The 13,828-nt window shown below is 43.9% G+C and overlaps 1 protein-coding gene across 2 annotated transcripts in view; it reads right to left on the minus strand.

The window, feature by feature from the left end:
- Positions 1-4,737: 4,737 nt before the first annotated feature.
- The window catches only part of GRB2 (growth factor receptor bound protein 2), a 69,937-nt gene continuing 60,846 nt past the window's right edge, over positions 4,738-13,828 (minus strand). For both annotated transcript variants that reach the window (XM_006018264.3, XM_025197440.1), the window contains 3 exons: positions 11,510-11,632; positions 9,036-9,204; positions 4,738-7,010 (listed from right to left, as the gene is read on the minus strand). In XM_006018264.3, coding sequence (XP_006018326.1) covers positions 6,825-7,010; positions 9,036-9,204; positions 11,510-11,632 — 478 coding nt within the window. In that variant the 3' untranslated portion in view covers positions 4,738-6,824. The remainder of the gene's footprint in view (positions 7,011-9,035; positions 9,205-11,509; positions 11,633-13,828) is intronic.

Consider the following 13,828-nt stretch of genomic DNA (forward strand, 5'->3'; position numbering starts at 1 on the left):
TGGGAAACGTAGTCCCGCATCCTCTCTTAAGAGGGACTCATGGAGTGGGGGGGGTAACCCCTGGAGCAGGGGCCTCGGCCATCAGCCAAGATGCTGCCCCAGAGCTCCCAGCTGGGCCCTGGCCTGCACCTGGGTACCAGGAGCCTGCACAGCCCCCAGCTCAGGCGCCGCGGAGCAGGCTCTGAGGACAATTTGCGGGGCCGGGAGGGGGGAGGATGCAGGGAGCCCAGGCCTGAGCGGAGCACTAGGGACAGACATGGAGACCTGGTCCCCACAAGCAAGGGCCCCCCTAGCGCTGTACTGAAACCAGCGATTCTCCACCGGGGCTAGAGGGCAGTCCTAGAGTGCCACCAGGAGAAAGGCAGCTAAGCTAAACAGGTAAAAGGCTGACGCAGGCTTGTCCCTGCCCCTCCACCAGGAGGGACCCATTGCAATATATACAAAAACTAGAACTCTTGGTTCCAAAGTAATACCTTTTATTAGACCAACTGGAAAACGGCAAGAAAATTGTCCTTTTCTGCAAGCTTTCGAGGATCAAAGTCCCTTCATCAGGCTCTGGGAAAAGTGTAGATGGTGCAAGATGGTAAGTCCCCATAGATCAGAAATAAACTTCATTTTTCCACAGAGGGAGCTGAAGATGGATGTCTGCCCCTCTCGGTCCATGAGTGTGTCTTTGTGAGCTGTGTTGAGTAGCTACCAAGTACACCCATTGGAATATACACATTCGTTTTTGGAAGGAGGGGCCATGCACGGGTCATAAAGTCCAGTCTAGCGAGGTTGAGAACCGCTGGGTCAGACACTGTGCAACCTCCTCCCGGCCCCAGTCAGCAGAGCGCGGAACGGAAAACAGTCTTCCAGAGCCAGCGGCCCCCGGCAAAGTCATTTCGAACAAGCTCTCCCTTGCTGCTCGCACCAGAGGTGCCAGCATCACCCTGCACGGGTGTACCTCCCCCACGCGCCTGAGGAGGAAGCGAGTGGAGCTGTGACATGGATTCAAGATCAGTGGGTTCGGGGTTTCTACTAGAAAGGTTTGAAAGGGGAACGGTAGCACTGCAGCATGAACATCCTACGACTAACACCACTCTGTCCCACGGGTGTGAGATAGGTAGGAAGAAGAAAGGGGTAAAAATACAGACATATTACCAGCTCCATTCTCCGCATCCCATCTCACACCTAGGCTCTCCCAGGGCCTCTGATCCTATGTATTTGCATTTTCAGAGACCTGCATTTTGCATACTGGGTACTCTCCTGGGTGGAAGCAAAGCCAAAGCGACAACAAACTCTCCCTGTGCCTAAAGGGTGTTTGTACCCAAACATTTGTAAAGAACAATTTTTCCAGCTATTTAGTTGGTCTAATAAAAGATACATTTACCCAAAAAACCTCACCTGCCAGGACACTGAGGTCACATTCACTGCAAGCATCACTCCATCCCCCTTCACCACAGGCTTCAATATCAGCAAGGTTGCTGTTTGAATCTATTCCGGGAGGTTTCATCACATGATGTGATGACATTAGTGACTTCACATCAGGAAGGCAAAAGCACATTACTATTAAATTTTTAAAACCCACTGGACAACTGTATAAATCAGATTCAACATCTAATATTCTTTTTAATGAATGCCCCATCATTCGTCTCCCAGGTGACTCTCAGCAGTCTCCTGGAAATTTCTCTCCGATTCCTGGAGACCCCAGGGCAATCCTGAATACCAGACATCTTTTGTCAATATTTTAGTTACCTCCAAGCTGCCATAGAAGAGCATGTATGTATAAAGTGGAGGACAGGGGAGAGAAAAAGCCCACATCCCACACTGCATCTTGGGTTCTGCAGCTTGTAAAAGGGAACTGACACCTACACCCACACAGCTCTGCATTGAAGGTGACTGTTGGAATGAGCTATGGCTGTAACCTACCACATCTTCAATGCTCATCACCACAAAAGAGGGAGTGGTTACTCTGTAAGGCCTGGGGTTGTGTTTTAGACCACAGACTGATTTCAGCCATCAGTGATATTGGCAGTGCACTTTCAATCAGCCAATCTGAAGGGTAGTCATTTTATAATACTGCAAAACCTCCAATTCATAAACCTGGGATTCACTGGCTTTGGGCTTATTTAGAACATAGCACGCCCACAAAGATCATCACATGAACCTCAGAGCATAGAAACTTGGGAATATATTAACAGAAGCCCGAAAGTGCATTTTCCCCTTTTTTAGAAAGGCAGGAATCTTGGCTAATGTGAGCTAGTCCAGGTGACGAGTAGATTAGCCAAGTCTTGTGTTAAAAGACCAGTGTGACAAAGGAACTACATTGGCAACATTTGCAAATATTAAAATATTTCTCACCAAAGCCTTTGAGATGGAGAAATGCAAGCAGACAGTTAAAATAACTTTGTCCAGTGCCATGTAGGAGTCCATAGCAGAGCTACAGACTGAGACGCACAAGAACTGTTGAATGCTAGTGCTGCATATAAGTCTCTCTCCTCTTGTGATGTACATTCAGATCCTGCTGATCATGAACACCTGTTCACACTAAGAATTTAACATGGTGTACTACTTAGGCTAGTGAATCATTGACTATTCATGCTGGTTTGGCAGTGACTGTTCAGCTACATCTGTCATTTACCTCCTGAAATATCCAACTCATTAGAGCTGTTTGTTACATTCCTATTAAAAAATATGAAATGAAATGTTGAAGTTAAGACTCTGGTGCCTGGCACTGATTTTCCGTTTGAAACATGAATTCTAAAGATAATGGTTTCATGCACAAGCTGGGGGTTACTTCAAGGAGCCCCAAAAAAGTAAATATTTCTCATTTTAAACAGCCATCAGCTGCATTTTTAATACACACACTATTATGTACCTTCATTCGGTGCCTACACTCCTGTTTAACCAATATTTACATGAAGCCCCAGTACCTCAAGCTCTGCTTGGTTGCTGTGGTGGCAGTGGAGATAAAAGACCATTAACAATCCATTTAAGTACATGTTGGCAGATAAACAGCACTGAAAAGGTCTGTCATCTTCCTTTTGAATGCTGTTCCTTTGCCAAAAATCAGGTAAGGTAACAATCAGACGAGTAAAAATTTCATTCTCAGGGGATTGGGGTGGGGGGTGATACCTATCCTGAAGTGACACTTGCATTGACAGAAGAAGAGTATTTGTGTACGTGTGATGATCCTTATGACCACAGAAATTGGACCTTCTAAGTAATCTGCTTCTTAGTTTTGACTGATAATCTCTTCAACTACTAAGGTATTAAAACACAGGCAACAAATGTCTTTTCCTCTACAAACAATAAAGTAGTTAAGAGAAACCTCCAATACAAAAATCAAGACATCAAGACCATTCAGAGATTAAAGCAACATAATCCCAGTTATAGCATTATGAAGAGCCCAAGTAAACCCACAAGACAAATCACTGCAAGTTTGTTTTAATACTGGCCAGCACAGATGGTGCAGAGAAAAAAAAAAAAAAAACCAATGAAGAAATTTCCAATGGATAACTTAAATACAGCCACAGATATAACTATAAGGCTCCAGGGCAGACGTGCTGACAGAATTCTTAACCAAGTACATGCATTTTCCAGGACTGTTCAAAGCAGCTTGTGTGTCAGTCAGCCTTTCATGATCATGCCCTAAATCCCATTATGGAATTTGTGACTAATCTGTACAAAGCAATGCGATTGAGAAGCAGCTGCACAGTTGACATTTGATGCAAAACACACTTTCAAGGAATATTTCTACTGTTACATTAATAGCACTTATTTGCATCCCCAGACAATACATTCTGATTGTTGTCAGAAGACCAACACACACCTGCTGCCCTATGGATTACATTCAGTTGAGGGCCAGGACATGGCAGGGCAAAGCAAGGGAAAAGCTCATTGATAATCTATTAGAAATAAGGCTGCTGTTTTGATGCAACTCAGATGTAAGTTTTCACCCTCCCTCCCCACTGCGCTTCAGTGGGACAGAACTATGGTGGAGTCATCAGAAGCTTTGGCGTATCCTATACATCTTCCATAACTCATCACTAGTTCAAACCTACCTGGAAAAGTTAAGAGAAATGTTTGACAAAAGAAAAAGGTGTGGTGTAGCATGCATTGAAAACCATTTAAGCACCATCCAACTACTCAAACGGTTGACATTTGATTTTCAGTGCTCACAAGCAGCAGACAGGATCTTTTTCCTTAAGCTTTCCCTTACTTCCCCCTGCCATGTCCTGGCCCACAACTGAATGTAATCCATAGGGCAGCAGGTGTGTGTTGGTCTTCTGACAACAATCAGAATGTATTGTCTGGGGATGCAAATAAGTGCTATTAATTTAACAGTAGAAATATTTCTTGAAAGTCTGTTTTGCATCAAATGTCAACTGTGCAGCTGCTTCTCAATCACACTGCTTTGTACAGATAGTCACAAATTCCATAATGGGATTTAGGGCATGATCATGAAAGGCTGACTGACACACAAGCTGCTTTGAACAGTCCTGGAAAATGCATGTACTTGGTTAAGAGGGCTGTGCACACCAAATCATGCTTCTCTATTTCTCATGCTTGAAAGAAGGAAAGATTCAGTCAACTTTCCTGGGACTTGCCCTCATTTCCTGGGACTCCAGGTGTTTCAAGCCAGTTTGGCTACTGAAATAAATCTGTCTTCTCCACTGAGTCAGCACTTTATACAGTAGTTTGACCAGCTAATGTAGCACTTATTTAAACAGAAATAACAGACAGATGCTCAAGTGAAGAATTCACTGTATATTTATTATTCACAGTTAATTACTATCTACCAAATGCTGCTGCAGAGTTAAAGGATTAAGTACATAGGCCTTTTATTTAAACACTGATTCTTTTTTAATATATATACACACACAAGACATATGTCTGCAAGGCTGCATGATATACACCAATTCCAAAATAAGGAAACAATCAAATGGTCCAGGTGTAGAATGCCATAGATTCCTTTTCCAATCACTTTAGAAAGGAGGAAAAAGTGAATGACAGCTAGCAAGGACTGGGGAGAAATTAATACTCTACAGGGTAGTTCTCTCTTTCATCTGCTGGAGAATTAAAGTGTAAGGCAGAGTCCATCTCAGGAAGAAAATGTTTGTAACACTTAGTACAAAAAGGCACCCGCCAACAAAGGAACTTCTCCACTTGAGCAAGGTGGGAGATCTCCGTTGCAGTTTTTGGGTTCGTTGTTGGGGTAAAGGGGTTCAGTCGCATGGCCACCAAAAAGGAACAGCGTAACTGAAGATTGGCACAAAAAGCTCCAGAGTTTGATTCCTCTCCTTTTTGTCCAAATCAAACTGCTCTGGCAGAGGAGCAAATGGCCTCAACAAAATGCCATCATGGTGGAGAAGAAGGGACACTGTCACTGCACAGCCTGCTGTGAAATGGGAGTGAAGACGACAGAATTGGCTTCTTAAAACAGTTTAACACTGGCATGAGGAAGAAGGGGTAGAGAGAAACAGGAGAACAGCAATGCAAACTTCCTCTTTCAAGTGCAAGACATGACTGCAAATATTTCCTACCTAGCCCAAAAAAGGAGCCAGACTGATTACATGATTCACGTATGAACATTCACTAAAAGCTTAAAAGTGTTTTCAAGCGCTAGTTCTTGAGGTTTCTTTGCATTATAAAGCTTCCTGTCGAAAGGAATGTACATTTCATAGGATATCTCAGGACTAGTCTCTTCCATAATAGTAATCTGGTGCTACTTTCCTCATCTCTGCCCCAAAATATTTTTTGCTCATTCCCATCAACCATAATGGAACGATTGCCTCCCCCCATCTCCTGAGGCTCTTGGCTGCAACTCCTCACCCTGAGCAGCCTAGGCTGCTTCCTACAACACTGTCTGCCTTGTATTTTCCCTTGGAATAAGGAAAGTCACATGATAAGACATTAAAATTAAAGCTCCATCCTTGTCTGTGGATGTTTTTATATTCATTGATATAAACTACCCATCCCTTCACTCCCTTCCCCCTAAAAATAATTATTTACACAGAAGCAGGAACAAAAAAAACTTCTCTGAAAAGTTCTGGACTGTCCTTTTAACTTAAGAAAATAAGGGAAAAGGCACTATGGAAAACAGTTACAGAATGTGCTCGATAATACACCTTTAAGAAAAAACCAAAAAAGCTGTCACCACATGAGAGAACAGACTTCAGTTGTAGTTTGAAGTTTCTCAAAAGCAGCTCCGCAACTTTAAAAGAAACCTCGTCTCCTCCACTCTGCTCTGAAGCTGCTCAGCTTCAGAGGGAAGAGGGTCTAAAGAGAGAGGGGGAAAAAAAAGAAAACACTTAGCCTTCCCCAGACTGAAGGAGCTGAATGTTGAAGGCAAAAAAAGCAGAGACTGGCTGATTTGTTGTTGTTGTGTTTTTGTTTTTGTTTTTTTAAAGGCAGGACAGTGGATTTGGCTCTTCTCTCTTCTCCCTCCAGGTCAAATGAAGACTGTGTGCAGAGAGAAAATACCAGCAGAGTTTCTCCCTTTTCCTTTATCAGCATGGCTAGGACTTTACATGGCATTAAAACTTCATGCACTGATGGACAGAGGATAGGGGAAAAGGAAGAGTGAAAAGGGGGTAAACCCAGGAGCAGCCGAGAAAAATCTGTTAATTTTTTTTTTTTTAATTTAAAGATAAGTTTTGGCGTGTAAGTTGCTCTCCCTCCCACCCCCAAAGTTCCATACTGAGTGAAGGAGGATCACCTCATGGTACTAGGTGACTCAGCTTTACCGTCCTGTGACACTAGATCACCGGCTGCAGTTAGATTCTGTATGTGTATTTACTGTTTCTCCGATTTCTTTAAATAATCTCTAATATTTATCTCTAGATGTTCCGGTTCACTGGGGTCACGTAGTTGCGCGGAAACATGCCCGTCTGTCCGTGGCATGCTCCCTTCCACCAGTTGGGATCAGAGTTGTCAAGGACCTGGATAAAGTCTCCGCGGCGGAAGCCCAGCTCGCCTTCCTCCTGGGGGTCAAAATCGAAAAGGGCCTGAACGTATGTAGGTTGCTGCATGGAAAAAAAAAAACAAAGGTGAGGGTAAAAAAAAAAAAAAAAAGCACACAAGTTCCCTGACAACCCCAGCGTTACAGACTAGGTATCAGCCCTGCATCAGAGTTCAGGGTCTGCTAGCAAATAGTTGGGCTGTTTCAGTTCTCTGTGCATCATCACCATCTTCAGCTGGTCAATTTAGAATATAGACGGACTTTGAAAATGGTCAAACAGAGCAGATTAAAACAGCTATAAGAAAGATCTTGGGTGTCTTTATTCTAAAAGTCCCACTGGGTTCATATATTTATCAGGCGGCCATACTTTAAGGGCTACTGGAGCCCCAACATGTACACTTTCACTTCTGCATCAGTGTTCCTTTGGTTCTTCTCCTTTGTGTCCCAAAGCTTTGCCTCTCTTCTCCCTCAGGTTGCATCTCAGGGCACATATACACGTGTCGGATGCCTGCTCCGACATGCGCTAATTAGCATGCTCCAGCTGCTAATGACACATGCTAACTAGCACCCCTGGCTAATTAGCACACTCCAGCTGTCTCAGCATCACATGTATTCAGTGTCCCCACACTTAAAAAGCGCTCCTGCTGCCATTTAAACTAAAGCCTGTTTGACGAGCTTTAATTAGTGACCCCTCTGCCATTTTGAAGTGTGGAACACCGAATACTCAAGACACTGCCAGCGCTTTAATTAGGGTGCCTCCTGAGAGCCACTCTAACTAAAGCACCTCACCCCCACCCTGGAGCATGTGTAAAGTCATCCTCAGAGTTTGCAAAGCTGATCAATATTGATGAGCTCAGCCATTGCCATGAAGCTACGGTTTCCTCTAAAGAGGGATGCACTAGGACCTTACTGAGGTTTTAAAATATTTCTTTGAAGTTTTCTAACTATAGTTCAATTCATTGTGAAGTTCTGTTGTACAGAATATTAAAAAAAAATCCAGTTGGACAGTTTTGCCTACTGTATTTGTGGAAACAAAGTATATTCTACAGTAAAACTAAGACACTAGGAAGGTTAAATTTTCAGTTGTATTTCTTTTAAATTTCTCTGCTAATTTAGTACTTGCCTGGCAGCCCTGAAAGACTGGTGTCCTGTTAGCCATTGGTAAGTATAGCAGAGGCAAATCAGTAGTGTAGCATAAGCTCTCACCACCATCTATGTTGTCAGGGCTGAAGAAACTATATCTAACAGAAAGATTATCTTTCTAACAAGGCAAAAATGCCAAATAAATTACCTGATCTGATTATTTTAATTTGTTTTTCAAATATTGTAGTGTACACCTCACCCAAGAGCCATTAAGCAGTAACTTTCAGTCGCTATCAACATGGGATGGATTCAAACCAACAACCCAGACAAACTTCATGCACCATTATTTTTAACCATCCAGTCCCTCAGCTACATGCCTTGAGAAGAAAGGGAGGCAGTGTACAACTGAGAACCAAATTCTGCCTAAAAATATAGGAAATCAGTAAAGAAGTCTCCTTGAAACAAATGTAGAGAAGGAAAGGCCTATTTCAGGGGTCCCCAACTTTCACTGACCAACAGGCAGTGCTGTGGGCAACATTACACTTTCCTTGTCAGCTTCAGTTTTGGACTTTGGATTTTCCTTGGCTGTGAACAATATTAGAGGATCTTGTGGGCAGCATGCTGCCCCCCAAGCTGGATGTTGGGGTTCATTGGTTAAAGACACGATTAAGGCCATGTTTTATTCATGGAGCTTACCAGAAAGCTTTAGACAGAGATCATCTGGGGTCAACCTTAAAAATGGACTGTGATATCAGGAAGTCATAGGGACACACAGGTGCTTACCAGTGACAGAAAGCTCTTCCAAAAAAAGAGGGGCACAGGAACAGAATCTATTTCTCCTTACAGGGACTGTCTGCAGGATCCAAGTGTCAGAACCATATAATGAAGTAGCTAATCTTTTTCTCCCTGTAGAACAAGTTGAGAGGCCCAGCAGCCCTTCCTACTCTAGGCTCCTGACATCTCCCGTTGAGGTTGTGAGGGTAATGCTCTTATCCTTCCACCTTACCTGTGGCACCTGCTCAATGTCTCTGAGGAATATCTGCTGATTTCTGGAGACAGAGGTGGATCTGTGATAGTCTACCAGCTCGTTCAGAGAATTGAACTTCACCACCCAGAGGAAATACTTGCCAGCCCCATCTCTAAGCACCTTGAAATGCTGCACATCATTTCCAAACCTGGAGGGGGAGAAAAAAGAATGAGCATACACGATCACATTGTGTTTCCCTTCCTAGGCTGACAGAAATGAAAAAAAAGAAACACAGAAAGATAATTCCAAGCATAAGGAGGATAGTTCCTTTGTTAATGACTGCAAGATCCTTATACTGAAGAGTATATAAAGTAACCCACTGCCACCTATAAAGGCTAAAAGTTGGGGGAAAGCAACTAGGAACATACACTGTGCAGGTAAGAATGGACTGTAGATAAGGTCTATGTCCGAGGTACGTTTTGAAAGAAAAACAAGCTTGTCAAGCCTGGTCTCAAACTTCTTAGAATTTTAGACATTTATGTTCAAAATATGGGGTAATTTGATCATATATTCCAAAGATATGCTGCTCAGTACAAATGGACTCTAATACTAAATTTCAGCTTTCCTATGCTGCCATTCCATACGGCAAGAGGGCTGGGATGTGAATAGGCATGCCTTGGCACGTGTGTATTTGGGAAGAACAGGTGGGGTGTTTGGGAGAGGGTGTAGGCCAGGACCCCATGTGGTGCACCAGGGCACTTTAATGATCTGTGGTGGGTAGCCAATTTCTTTTGAAGTGAGGACTCAAGAGCTACAGTGTGTTTTCTGGAGGTGCCTGTTTCTAGCTGAATTACTCTCGACTAAGAGCAAAGCAACTGCTAATGCTGTCTCGATAGGTTTGATGTCCCAACTACTGGGTAGCAAAGCCATTCTGCCACAGCGTTCTGGATGGAAACCTCACAAAAAATCTTTGTTAAGGTGGAGCTAAAACTGATACCCTGATACACCACGGTGCTTTATGCCTCCTCTCCCTTTGGAACATAAAACTTCAAAATCCGCAACTCAAATTTATCACGAGGCGAGCACTCCAGTAAGATCTGTCCAAAAAATGGCTACGCAATTCAATGAAATTTGAAAATGCAGAGTTACGGTACTATTGCCCCTACACAACTGCAACTTTTGCCCCATTTTAAGCACTTTATTCAACATGTGAAGAGGCCAAATAGTTTTCGCTTTTAATGAAAACAGTTCCTTTTTGCAGCCATTTTGTTCTAATGGAAGTGGAGACATGAATGGGCTACTGCAGAGTGGTACATAGAGACAGCATTACAATGGTTTGCCTCTATAATCCTAAATATTGAAAAGATGAACTAACGGCTATTTGGTATTAGCAGAGTTTATCATTACCAGCTAGTACACTAGTATTCCAAAAAGCAAGTATCAAACATGTATGCTTAATGCTTCGATTCTTTCCTCAGCCTGAGAAAGTTTCTTTCTATTTCAGATGCTGCAGAAGAGGTTAATAAACCCACTTACTGGATAACCTGAAAGCTTTTTCCCTTTTGAAAGAACTTAAAAAATGTGAAAGAAAAACAAAATCACAAATCTGAGAAAATTACCAGGAGGTGGCCACATTGAGCTATCAGGCAGGCAGCAATGGGTTAGTAGACCCCAGCATTTAAAACAAACATGTAGTAGTTTGTAAAGAAATAAGCTTCCCCTTTTTCTTTTGTTTCTGGTCATTCATATAACCCTTGTTCTTTGCTAATCCATCAGATTGTGCCAAAAACCAAATATACAGGCATGGAAAATTCAACTCTCTCCAGCAACCTCAGGTGGATAAACAGGACGTGATGCTTAGGTTCTAAAAAAGGTATTGCTCAAAACTGCTGGATAAAGGGAGCCTGCCAGTAGGTGGAGAGAAAGAAGGAAGTTAACTGCAAGAAGGAAGGGAGATCTTTTAAGCACATAAACCATACACAGGCAAGTCAAACTGTCAGATAGTTTTACAGTGCTGTCCTGGGGCTTATGCAGCTGGTGTGGGACTTTATTAATTATCAAATATCAACCACCACCCGGTAACAACAATTGCTGTTTGTTAAGACAGCAACTCCAGGTATTACTGTAATTACAATATTAAGTAATAACTCCCAGCAAAACCAGATCCATTTCTAGAATGGAGTTTAGGCCTGGCCAACAAGGAAGGAAGGACGGAATGGCTACTTACGACTCCTGTCATGGTAGTCCAATCCAATACATGCCCAGTTTAGTGTGAACTCACTAAGCTTGTTGTCACCAACTCAGTTTTAGTGAAACATCAACTCAATAATGTAACACCTGATAGGCCACAGCACGTACGTTTTCTTATTATTAGTGATGCAGATGCATGTTAAATGAAAGAACAGAGTTGTTGGGCATTCAAGAGAAAGGGACAGTTGTGAAAGACAGGGACAGAACCCAAATGAGCATGGGATGACCTCTTAGCACGCTGGTTGCTTCAGGGCATTACTCACTTGACTGAGAGCGAGAAGTCCCCAGGAGCGCTCTCGCTCTCCCTGATGAGAAAGGCACCATCATGTCTCTGTTTACCTAACATCTCCTCAGCCTTTGCTCTAGGGATCTTCCCAAAAAACCATCTGTGGTGGGGGGGAAAAAAAAAAATAAGTTACACACTGGCCTTTTCCCATGGAAGGTGCATAACTGGACATTTACCCAGAGATAAAGCAATTTAAACGGAAGTAGTAATAGACTGAACTGCACCCTGATACTGCTCCACAGAACCTTTGCTGTGTTAGACTTGTTATTCTGGTCCAAGTCCCTTTATGCCGTGAATAAATATCACCGCAACTCCATCAAAAGGGTACTGAATTAGCCTCATCAGGATCACTTGCCGTGTTTCCAAATTAAATCCCTTCAAAACTCAGCATGTACAGTACGAACAAAAACAGAAGCTACTGAAGGGAAATGAGCAGCACTTCACCTCTTTGGAGGAAGGTGAATACAGGCAGTCCTCGGACTTACGACAAAACTGGTTCCTGAAAACCGCATCTTAAGTCGAAACGTTGCAACTCAGAACCAATTTTCTCATAAGAAACAGTGTTATAAATGGGGGATTGGTTCCTGAACCAAGGCCCGATACCCTATTTTCACCAAAAATACCCCAGAATTTTGTACTCATTCAATTATAGATGAGTAATAAAGCTACATTAATGTATTTATATTAATTATATAAATAGCATATTATATTATATAAATAGCAATCATATTGATTTGGATGGACTTCTTTCCGGTGTCTTTGCTGAACTTCTTGAAGAGTTCTTGGCTGGAGTCTTCTCAGGAGTCTCGGCTGCAGGTTTTTCTAGAGTATCGTCTGCTTTCTTAAAGAAAGTGTCCAAGGAAGTTTGGACAGATGTTCTCCAGGGAGATGGGTGACAGTGAACTTGTTCACTGGCATGGCATTAAATCAGATCAAGAGTTGTAAAGTCAAAACCAACGTCAAAGTTGAAACATGGTGTCAATTTATAAACATAACTCAAAACATTGTAAGTTGAGGACGGCCTGTACAGTCATCTGTTTTCCCAGCCTCTCTTTACTATTCTAGTATAGAAATCACTTTTACAGAAATGCAGATTAAAGTCTGCTTTCCATTTTGGTTTAACCTTGCAGTACAGATGTGATTTAAATTATACCCTCAAAAATCACTGTAGCCTTAAACAAACTAAAGCCTGTAGAATAGTTCAGGACAATATTTTGTTAATTATGTCCATGACAACGTAGACGAAATGGCTAGTCCAAGAAAGGAACAAGTCATAGTAAAAATCTTCTTCTACAGTTCATGGGGTAGAGGCCTGTGTTTCTGTAACAGAAGACATAAAAGAGTTCCCTCCTGTGCAGGTGGCAGATACAAACTTTAAATCAGTAACTATAAAACAGGGGTGGGGCAAAATATGATCTGCAGAGGACTTTGTCTGGCCTATGGTGGGTCCCTTGGTCCCACCTGGCCCAGGCACTGTCTGGCCCATGGCACCTCCCACTGCCTCCAGGTATCCAGGGCTGGGGTGACTGCGATTGGACTCCATTTCTAAGCAACCCAGGTGGCGGTAGCTCCTTCTAGCTGCTGCTGCTGACCCCAACCGCATGGAAACTGGTAGGAACCCACATGCAGTCCCGGCCCTCGTCTGGCCCACCCCACGCCTGCTCTGGACCTGCCCCGACCAGAAAGGAGCAGCCAGACCAGCCAGAATCTGTGCCCACAGCCCTGGCCCCAGGCCACCCTGTGTCCACTCCAGACCAGCCCGCTCACAATAGGTGGTGGCAGCAGTGGTGGCCAGGCAGAAGCTGCTGCTGGGTGAGAGGGAAAACCAGGCACCTCCTCCTTACCGCTGCTGGGACCTTCTTGCTGCAACTGCCCAGAACCTGTGCCTGGGCTGCCCCAAGGCTCCCTTCCACTGCCGTCACCACCACCACCAGTGTAGCCTCTGGGTCACTCAGCGGGCAAGCGATGGCAGTAGAGAGGAGCTGCAGGGCTGCCCAGGGGTAGCTCTAGGCAGCCACAGTAAGAGGGGCTAGGCAGAGGCAAGGGGAGGTGGCTGCTTTTCCCTTGCACCCAGCAGCAGCTTCTGCCCAGCTGCCATCGCTGCTCATCATGGATGGGCCAGTTTGGAAAAGGCATGGGGTAAGCCAGGGCCTTGGCTGTGGGTCCCAGCTGGTCCGTTCCGGCCTGGGCAAGTCCAAAGCAGGCATGGGGTGGGCCGGGGCGGTGTGCTCAGCTGCTGCTGGGTGCTGGTGGCAGCAGCAGTGGCAGGGGGGGGGCGGCCGGGGCACAATCTCTG

Source organism: Alligator sinensis, unplaced genomic scaffold (genome assembly GCF_000455745.1).
Source record: "Alligator sinensis unplaced genomic scaffold, ASM45574v1 scaffold400_1, whole genome shotgun sequence".
NCBI lineage: Eukaryota > Metazoa > Chordata > Crocodylia > Alligatoridae > Alligator > Alligator sinensis.